Raw genomic sequence first — 10,979 nt, forward strand, 5'->3', positions numbered from 1 at the left:
CAGCCCCCCCACCAGCAACCCCTCTCCGTCGCCGGCAACCACCTCCCTCTCGCGTCGCTTTTCCGGCAACCCCCTGCAGCAGGCCTCCTTCCCCCTTGATTTCCCCAACCCACCGCCACCCCCATCCCAACACCCACCCCCAACCCCACGCCCACCCCGACCCCCGACAGCGTACCCCCCTCCCCTAGCAGAGCAACCACCACCATTCTTGATTTCAAAAACTGTTTTCAAAAATCAATTTCGAAGATAAATTTCAAAAACAATTTCGAAATCATTTTGGAAAATCAATTTCGAAAACATTTTCGAAAATCAATTTCGAAAACATTTTCGAAAATCAATTTCGAAAACATTTTCGAAATCAAGAACCATTTTCGAAAAGGTTTTTGAAAATGGTTTTCGAAAACCTTTTACGAAAATTTGCGAAAACCTTTTGAAATCATTTTTGAAATCAGTTTTCAAATCAGTTTTTAGAATCAAGAAAATCAATGAAGAAGAAGGAGAGAGAAATTAAGAACAGCATTCACGGGGGTGGGGGAAATCGACGGGAATGGGGAGGGATGGCTGTGAGGGTGGAGAGGGTGGGGGGCTGCCGCGGGGGTGTGGAGGGGAGGGGTGATGCGGGGGGGGGGGAAAGGCGGCTGCTGCGAAGGGTGGGTAAAGGAGGGGAGGGGTGTTGCAGGTGGTGGTGAGTGGGGGAGGGGCTGGGGAAGGTAGAAGGGGGATGTAGTGGATGGGTGGTAGTTAGGGTTATGGTTTAGGTTGGGGGTGGGTGTGGAGGTGTTAGGGTTAGAAGGCTTAATTATAGTTAGAGGGCTAATTAGGGTTAATGACTAACGGAAACTTAACGCCGTTAGTCATTAAGGGCATTTGGTGCATTTTATTGAAACAATAAGGGTACCTTGTGCATTAGTTTAAAGTTAGGGGTACCCCATGAATTTTGTTAAAGTACAGGGGTACCTGGTGAAAAAACCGATGAAAGTAAGTTACCTCTAACTGAAAGTAACTTAGGTCTAACTGAAAGTAACTTAGGTCTAACTGAAAGTAACTTAGGTCTAACTGAAAGTAACTTAGGTCTAAATGAAAGTAACTTAGGTCTAACTGAAAGTAACTTAGGTCTAAATGAAAGTGAGTTAGGTCTAAATGAAAGTAAGTTACCTCTAACTGAAAGTAACTTAGGTCTAACTGAAAGTAACTTAGGTCTAACTGAAAGTAACTTAAGTCTAACTGAAAGTAACTTAGGTCTAAATGAAAATAACTTACCTCTAAATATTTCTGAAAAAAGGCAAACTTACTCCCACCTTTCCTTCCTCTACCGGCACCAGAAGGAGACTGATCTTTTGCCTTCTTTCTCACATTACATTCTGAAGAATAATACTCCATTTCTTCTTTTTCTTATGAAGGACCTCACATTCACATTACATTCTGAAGAATAAACCCATCTCTTTTTCTTCTTCTTCTTGATAGTTCCATCTTCCTTCGCCCTATTTTCTTCTGCAGCAATATGCGCTTCTCTTTCTTCTTTTTCTTCTCAGATCTGGCATCTCCATGATCTTCTTCCATGTCTTTTTTTTCGGAAAAATTACTTGGAACAGTACAAACTATGGCCGTTTTTTTTTAAACAGTACAAACTATATTTTATTCATAAACAGTACTAACTTTGGGCCTATTTTTTATCGCGTAGGACGAATGACTTGAAACTGGTTAAACAAGTTAACACCCACTTATTTCCCTCATATTTCCCTCCAAACCCATTAATGACCTATAAATCATCCAACCACTATCCTCAGACATTAACTTAAGCAAACCAAAATTAAACCCGAAATTAACCTAAACGAAGCAGAAAAATTTGAAGTTGGTTGCGATTGAGCATATTCGAAGTGGATTTCAATGGCAGCAAGGTATGTATCTTATTCTTTTTTAGGTGCAAATTGGTTGAAGATGAGTTTTTTTTTTGTGTTTGATTTGTGTGTTTGATTAGACAAATTTTTTCGAAATTAGGGTTAAAGATGAGTTTTTTTGTGTGTTTGATGAGGATTATTACCACTAATTGTGTTTTATTACTTGTAATTGTAGTGATGACCCATTCGTCGGTTGGGCTACTCTACGTTTTTGGCATGGGGGTAATTTTAAGGAAGTTAATAATCGTCTGAAGTATGTGGGGGGACAGGGCAAAACAAAAAGAATTGATTTGGATGAATTGAGTTGGTTTACACTGAAAGTGATGGTTGAAGAATGTGGGGGGTATAAAGACAATTCTGAGATTTTGTATTTGATGCCTAACTGTAGTTTAGATGATGGTTTGAAGAAGGTTTATAATGATGATGAATGTCTTGAGATGGGTAAACTGTTAATGAAGAGTAGGAGTTTGGACTTGTATGTGGTTCATGGGGTTGATACTCCCAATGTGTTGCACAAACTGCCAGAGGTGATTTTTGATGGGCATTATGTACCTGTGCCCAAAAGTCCAAAGAAACTCATTCCAAGAAGGCAACCAAAGAATATACTTATAGACAAACCTTCAGAGAGTTTGAGTGTGGTCCAAAGAATCCAAGAGGTTGAGGTGACCCCACCGAAAAAGGTCAAACAGTCAACAAAACAAAAAGTGACCTCCCCACTAAGATCTAGCCCTAGGTTTAATAAATCATGCACCAATCCTCATACTATTGTAATCTCAACAACAACACAACCACCCAACCCACATGATAAGGGAAACTGTCAACCTTCAGAAACACTAGCACCTGAAATAGAAGAAAGCTCTTCAAAAGCACCCAAAGAAAACTGTCAACCTTCAGAAACACTACCTGAAGATTATCATGACTTCTATGATGACAGACCTGAGTCACATATACCATATGCTGAGTTGTTAGGTGGTCAGTCAGACAGTAGTAACTCAAATCCAGGTTATGCTCCAGATGAGTCAACTGATAGTAGTGAGTCTGATGGGGATGGGTTTGTGGTAGATGAAGAATTGATTGAGGGGGAGCAGAGTGAGAGGGAGGTCATTGTGGAAAACATTGAGCAAGCTGATTCTGATGATGATGAGCTAAGGGAGACAAGGCAAAGGGTGAAGTTGAGGAATGCTGAGCTCATTAACATAGCTGAGAAATTGAGGAGGCAAATTGATGAAGGTACTTTTGGGTCTGTTAAACCAACTGATGGGACTGAAGGGAGGAGTGATAGCAGTAGAAGAGAGGGTGATGAAGCAGTAAGTGATTATGAAGATATTGATGATGGTATTCATACCCCTACTGAAAGTGATGATGAAGGTAGGAGGAGTAGGAGATCTCAATTAGTGGGTGAGGGTACTGATTGGAGCACTTTTACTTGGAGGGTAGGTCAGAGATTCAGAAGTAGAGAAGCGTTCAGAGATGCTGTTGCACACTATGCAATAACACAAGGGCGAAACTTGTGTTTTGCAGACAGCAACAAGAATAAGCTCCAGAGGTTGGAAGCTAAGTGTCTTCCTGGTTGTCCATTTAGAGTTTATGGTTCATGGGACAAGAGAAGGGCATGTTTCCTTGTGAAAGCTGTGAATAGTGAACATTGTTGCACTAGGAACATGACAAAGAACAAGCAACTGAAGTCTGGTTGGCTGGCAAGGCAACTATTGGAGGTGTTTAAGTCAAGGCCTCACTGGCCAGGGAAGGAGATCCAAGAAACAGTGAGACAAGCCTACAAAGTTGCAATTCAGATCTCTTTAGCTTATAGATTGAGTATGCTGCACACAAAATGCTTCATGGAAGCATGAAAGAGCACTACAATAAGCTAGGCATGTATTTGCAAGCAATTAAAGATGCAGATCCAGATTGTCATGTGGATCTTTGCACACTTCCTTCCAAACAACCTGGTGGACCACCAATCTTTCGAAGGTTGTTTATATGTTTCAGTGGGCTAAAGAAAGGGTGGATTGAGGGTTGTAGGAAATTGCTTTGTATTGATTCTTGGTTCTTGAAGACTTTTCTTGGAGGTCAGCTCATGGCAGCAATTGGAAGGGATGCCAATGAGCAAATGTATCCAGTGTTGTGGGCAGTAGTTGAGGGTGAGAACAGTGAAAGTTGGGAGTGGTTCATGAAGAACATGCAAAAGTGTTTGGAGCTTGGAGCTGGGGTTGGCCTAACTGTCATCTCTGATGAGAACCCTGTAAGTGCAAATACATTTGTGCATGATCTTTGCTACTTGTTAATTTGAGAAGACCTAATATATTACTTGTGTTTTGCAGGCACTGTTGACATTAGTTGCTAGTGTGTTGCCTATGTCAGAGCACAGACACTGTGCTAGACATATTTTTGCACACTGGCACAAAGCTTTTAGAGGAGATGATTTCAAGCTGAAATTTTGGACAGCAGCTAAAAGCTACTCAATGGCAGATTATGAAGAAGTTTTGGATAATTTGGGTATGGAAAACACAGCAGCAGTAGAAGCATTCAAAGGGTATGATCCAACTCTTTTCTGTAGAGCCTTCCTTAAGTGTGACACAAAAGTGGATGTTATTGTGAACAATCTAGCTGAAACCTTTAATGGTTACATAATAAACTCTAGGACAAAACACATTATATATATGTTGGAAGAGATTAGATCAAATCTTATGCAAAGACTAGTTGTGAAAAGGTTGGAAATTTGGAAAAAAAGAACCAAGTGATTTGTCCTAGGGTGCAAGCTAAGTTAGAACAAGAGAAGTCAAAGGCTGCCATGTGTGATTGTTTCCCTTCCACCATGACAAAATTCCAAGTTAACTACTACTTGGACACATTAGCTGTTGATTTAGAGAGTAGGAGTTGTACATGCAGAAAATGGGACCTCACTGGTGTGCCTTGCTGCCATGCCATTGCTTGCATTTACTTTTGCAAGATGGAGGCAGAGGACTTTGTGCATGAGTGCTTTAGAAAAGACACCTACCTTAAATCCTACACAGTCTACATTCCTCCTATCCAAGGTGAAAGGCACTGGCCTAAAGTCACCATGCCACTTGACCCACCTCCAATCAAGGTTGGCCCAGGTAGACCAAGGAAGAACAGGATTAAAGATCCTTTTGAGAATTCAAAAAAACCTGGCAAGCTGACCAAACATGGAGTTCAGATGAGTTGCTCTAGGTGTAAGTCAACCACCCACAATGTAAGAAGATGCAAAGTAGTACCTACAACTGAAGGGGTACAACAGCCTCCACAAAAGAAAAGGAAAACAGCCCAAACATCATAACCTCTATCAACACAGGCCTCAACATCAACAGTAGTCCATCATGAGGCTACATCTCAACCAACCAGAACTGGTAGGGGAGGAAGGGTGATCAGAGGGGGTCTAGGTGCTAGAAGGAGGAAAGGGACAAGGTGGAGGAAGGGGACAAGGTGGAGGAAGGGGACAAAGTGGTACAGGAGCTGCTGTAGTTGGAGGACAAGGAAGGGGGAGGGGAAGACCAAAGAAGCTGCCTCAAGGGTTTGGATTGCTAGTTGGTGATGATGGCAACAATTATGTCAATGTAAGTGCCTTCTAATTTTTTATTTCTGAATCTTAACTTATTTTGTTCAATTCTAACTTACTTTGCTTAATTCACAGCCAACATCTAGAAGAGGAAGACCAAGGAAAGTGCAACAAGATGTAGCCTCAACTTCTGGATGCCCTATTGGAAGTCAATCATCAACAGCAAACACCTAGATCTTAGTCAATATGTGATACATTCATTGCTGTTTTTTTGCTACTTAAAGTTGATGTATTTTGGATGATATATGGTTGTCTATGTAAAACATTTGCTTGATGTAATGTTATTTTGTGCCATGGCAAAAGTATTTGCAAAGAAAAATTTGTGCATTTGATTCTTTCATTGTGGACAACACATGGTACATCTTAGTACTAAATAAAGCATGCGCAATACAAGTACAACTACTAAATAACATCCTAAACTGCAGCACATCTAAATTCACTTCAACATAGCAACAACACAAATTCCCACTACAACAATAGCCACTATAATGCCCATAAATTTTTGTTTTTCAGCCTTCAAACCCTCCAATTCTGAATTCTTCATCTTCAACTTCGATTTCATGTCCTTCAATGAAGCAACCTTTTCCTCCAATTCACCCACTCGCTTCTCACTCTCAGCCAACCTCAATTGCAAATTTGAGCACCTTGTGCAAACCCTACCAGCCAACAAGTCCTCTTCAAAAATCGAAAATCCACAGCTATTCTACAAGATTAACAAACAAAACAACCCAAATTAACCATTATTGATTCAAAGAAATGCCATTATATAAGGAGAAATGCTCAAACTTACTGGCCATAATGGATAACCCAAAAAACGCTTCCCACTGCTTCTTGAAACGCACAACTTCGCTGCTAAATTATGCCCACATTGCAACCCTGACGCCATTGAATTCGACCTTCTACTTGATGAAGCACTAGATCCAGGAGAGTAGTTGTGATTGACAGCCATTGAGAAAAAAAAAAGATCCGTTATGACTTATGAGAGAAGAAGATAGAAAAGGTTACCTAAATAAGCTAAACAAATTAAAAAAAGGCAGAAACGCGCTTTAAATACCTCAACACTGACACGTCACCATATTAACCTAAGTTAACCTGTAAAACAGTTTATGGTCCTACGCGATAAAAAATAGGCCCAAAGTTAGTACTGTTTATGAATAAAATATAGTTGGTACTGTTTAAAAAAAAACGGCCATAGTTTGTACTGTTCCAAGTAATTTTTCCTTTTTTTGTTTGAGGGGATCTTCTTCCATGTCTTCATCTTTCTTCTTCTCCATGTTTTCTCTTTTAATTTTCGATGTCGGATGCTATGAAGGACCTCACATTCAGCCATGAAACTCTTAGAAGCTCCGTGACTGTGAAGATTAAATATCTTGATGGCAACTATTGGTCCAGCCATGAAACATACTTTTAAAAAAAGCCCGCGCGTTTTGATGGGCTCAGCCCGTCCGACGGAAGGTATTGGGTCAGACGGTCTGACCCAATACTTTCACTTTTTTATTTAAGAAAAATCTTTTATTATATGAAAAAAAATAACTGCACCAACAACACTATAGGAAACTATCATGATCTTCTCCATCTTCTAATATCAATCTCACGAGTATCCACGTTCTTGTTCAAAGCCTCAAACTAATACTAGATGTAATCATGGTGCTAATTAATTTAATTTTGATAACGATTTCGCATGCATAGAAAACTAGTAAGTGGTATAAGAAAAGTTAGGTCACCCTTTTCTTTATGGAGATTGAGTCGAATTGTGGCATGTAAGGGATTGGTGTAGACCCATAACTCAAACCAAATATACGCAATTAAACTTTTGAAACTCAATTGATATTGGGTGATTTTTGATCTGGGTGCTTAAAATTGGGAATATGTGGGAGTTTAATATTTCAATTATTAGATCCATTTGCTCAAATTTTTTTTTTTTTTTGAAGTTCTCCCTTCTTAATATATTTTATAAACTGGAAATTTGATTAAAAAAAGTCTCAACTATAGTTAGTCTTCAAATAGTATGAACTACTTATTAACTTGGATGGACCAAACTATTTATTCCACCTCAGTGTTAGACCTTAGAGCACCCACAATGGGGTTCCCCATTTGTAAAAATTAGCAAATAAGAACCCTCCCGCCAATGGAGGTATGTCACCCATCATGGAAAAAAAAAGGGGAACACCAATAAATAGGTAACCCAACCAACAATGATGGCATATGGTGTGTTGCCATGTGGAAGAGAAAAGGGAAGCATCTCACGTGAAGATGAATTTCAGAATTTTGTATTTGCAAAAAAAAAAAATCAGCAGGCCAATCAAATCACGCCAAGTGTCGCGCGCTGCAACACCAATGCGTCAACCAACCACAACGCGCCATGTGTCACTGCTTTAACTTTTACAACGGTAATATTACCGTTTAATAAAAATGCCATAACTTTTTATATATAATGAATTAAAAAAAAATTATACCAACGGTCATATTTTTTTATCCTCTATAAATAGAGACCAATCTTGATATATTTTCAACACTCCAAAAAATCCATAATTTTTCATTAAGTATTTCATAAATCTTATTTGATAATTCTGGATCCCAATCATCCTAATTATAGAAATAGATATCAACAAAATACAAATTATCAACAAAATCCAAATTCCCAACAAAATTTCAATTACCAACAAAATCCAAATTCCCAACAAAATTCCAATTACCAACAAAATCCAAATTTGCAACAAAATTCAAATTCAAATTCTCCTTTTGATCCGAACATGCTAAACAATCCTCAATTCCTTGCTGTGTTCCAAGCCTTTGTAAACCAAAATACTCCTCAAAATTTGTCACCTGGCACACCAACATCTCAACGCTTAGATCCATATCCCACAACTCAGGGAGGAGACAGTAGTAGCAATAGAATGCGAGTTGAGCGTATGGGTACACAACATCTCAACGCTTAGATCCATATCCCACAACTCAAAATTTGTCACCTGGCACACCAACATCTCAACGCTTACTTTATGGGTACACAACTTGCGGCAGTTCAGCGTATGCAAACTAGTGGTGAGGTTATTAACGACATAGAGGCTAAAGCACATGACCTTTACAGACAAAAAATGAATAAACCTTTCGAGTTTTACCATTGTTGGGAAGCAATGCACCAACTTACAAGATGGATGTCTGGTAAGGATTCAACCGTTGTGAGTGAAGGGAGTTCTAAGAGATCAAGCGACGAAGCCGGAACAAGTGTGCGTCCCGACGGTTGGAAGAAAACGAAAGCACAAAACAAATTGAAAGGTGTTGCAACAAGCTTGGATGAATTTAACACCACTTTAAGCGGTATGCAAACTGAGCGAGGTCTAATGAGGAAGGGAATGTCTGATATGCTCGAGTACCAGAAACAACGAGATGAAACTAAAATGAGGTTTAAGATGTTTCAATTGTTGATGACAAAATCGTATCTTGAACCATTTGAGGAAGAGTATCTTGCGAAGCTGAAGGAAGAGTTTATGAAGTAACTCATTTATTTTTAGGATATATTTTATTATGTTTTAATGGTTAATATTGTATTGATTTATGATTAATGTACTTGTTTAAATTATTAAATGTAAGCGTGTTTTAGTTAATGAACTTGTGTTCTAATGATTCATGTCATGTAAAAATCTTATCCACTAACGTTATAGACTGCATCTTATCTTATTTACTGACATTATAGATTGCAATATGGAGAGATAGAACCAACCTTATCCTTACATATAGATTGCAATCTTATCCACATAGATACAACCAATCATATCCGTAGATATAGATTGCAATCTTATCTATATATCTCTATAAAAGAGGAGTTACATTGCATTTGATTATCAGAACAATATTCTCCTTCCAAGAAACAATATAGCTTTCCCCCTTCTAAAAATTTCTCACAAACATGAACCCAAATGAAAATTCTTCTAGTTCAAGTGATGAATTCTTTGATGATTATGTCAACAACAACATCGCTGTGAACGAGTGTCTAGATGAACAAGAAGATTACATAATCGAGCAAGCTGCTCAAATGATTGTTGTCCCAGTTGCAGAAGAATCCAGCAACAGAAGAAGATCTTACAAGAGGCTTAAGTATATTGATAGAGATCGTGAAGCTGCAAACACAAGATTAATGAACGATTACTTTGTTGATCGTCCGTTATACCCATAATCTATCTTTCGACGTAGATTTCGTATGCGTAGGTCTCTATTCATGCGAGTTGTGGATGCAGTTACTGCTAAACGACCTAAATACTTCGAGCAACGTCAAGATGCTACTGGGAAACTAGGAGCCACTAATATCCAGAAATGCACAGCAGCATTGAGGATGCTATCCTACGGGGTAGCAGCTGATTCAATTGATGAGTACATCAAATTTGCCCAGTCAACTGCAAAAGAAAGCCTTGCTCACTATGTTAAAGGGGTTCGAGAAGCGTTCACAGAAGAGTACTTGAGGAGGCCTACCATTACAAATTTGCAGCGCCTCCTATAGGCTATATGATGGAGAAAGACGGGGTTTTTCGGGCATGATGGGCAGTATAGTTTGCATGCATTGCCAATGGAAAAACTGTCCACGTGCTTGGAAAGGATTATACCAAGGAAGGAGTAAAACTGCAACGGTTATCTTAGAAGCTGTTGCCTCATGTGACTTATGGATATGGCACGCATTTTTTGGAACACCTGGAACTTACAATGACATCAACGTGTTGCAACGATCTTCGGTGTTTGATGATTTATATCAGGGTAAAGCCCCTCAAGTGAACTTTACAGTCAATGGTAACACATATAACAAAGGATACTATCTAACTGATGGGATATATCCTAAGTGGGCCGTGTTCATCCCAGCGATTCGACTCCCAATGAATCCCGTGGATCAATTGTTCACTGAGCGACAAGAATCGGTCCGAAAAGATGTTGAGCGGGCCTTTGGTGTTCTTCAATCACGTTTCGCAATAATACAAAGACCAGCTCTTGTATGGGATGAAACGTTGTTGTGGGAGATAATGCTGGCTTGTATAATTCTTCATAATATGATTGTTGCGGATGAACGAGATACATATCAGAATTATGGTGACATGTCAGAATTCGAGCAAGAAAATGCAACAGCAATTAGCGGATCAACACATACAAACTATTCTGTGCAACATGGTCGAATTAATGATATTGGAATGGAACGATATATGGAAAGGCGAGCTAATGCATGGGATAGAAATGTGCACAACGCCTTACAAAGAGACTTGGTTCAACATATTTGGCAAATTAATCACCAGTCTACTGATGACGATTGAAGATCTAAATGAATGTAATATTTTATTTAAAATTGATTGTATGGTAATTTGTGTTTTTTACCACTACTAAATTTATGGTATTTTTTTGCATATTTAATTTTTGTTATAATTAACGTTAAAATCGAGTAAATTATTATAATTAGCAATTATGTAATTGTCAAATGAAACCGCAAAGGAAAAACGCTTAAACTAGTGTAATTAAAAATAACATTT

At 38.8% G+C, this 10,979-nt stretch overlaps 1 protein-coding gene across 1 annotated transcript; it reads left to right on the forward strand.

Moving 5' to 3' along the window:
• Positions 1 to 10,007: 10,007 nt before the first annotated feature.
• Positions 10,008 to 10,766, forward strand: LOC130590282 (uncharacterized). The gene has a single exon (XM_057392349.1). The coding sequence runs from the start codon at positions 10,008 to 10,010 to the stop codon at positions 10,764 to 10,766; it is 759 nt and encodes a 252-aa protein (XP_057248332.1).
• The last annotated feature ends 213 nt before the right edge of the window (positions 10,767 to 10,979 follow it).

Source organism: Beta vulgaris, chromosome 1 (genome assembly GCF_026745355.1).
Source record: "Beta vulgaris subsp. vulgaris cultivar EL10 chromosome 1, EL10.2, whole genome shotgun sequence".
NCBI lineage: Eukaryota > Viridiplantae > Streptophyta > Magnoliopsida > Caryophyllales > Amaranthaceae > Beta > Beta vulgaris.

Excerpts from the sequence above, each read along its gene's own strand:
- LOC130590282 (XM_057392349.1), top strand. The coding sequence starts at position 10,008 with ATGGGCAGTATAGTTTGCATGCATTGCCAATGGAAAAACTGTCCACGT.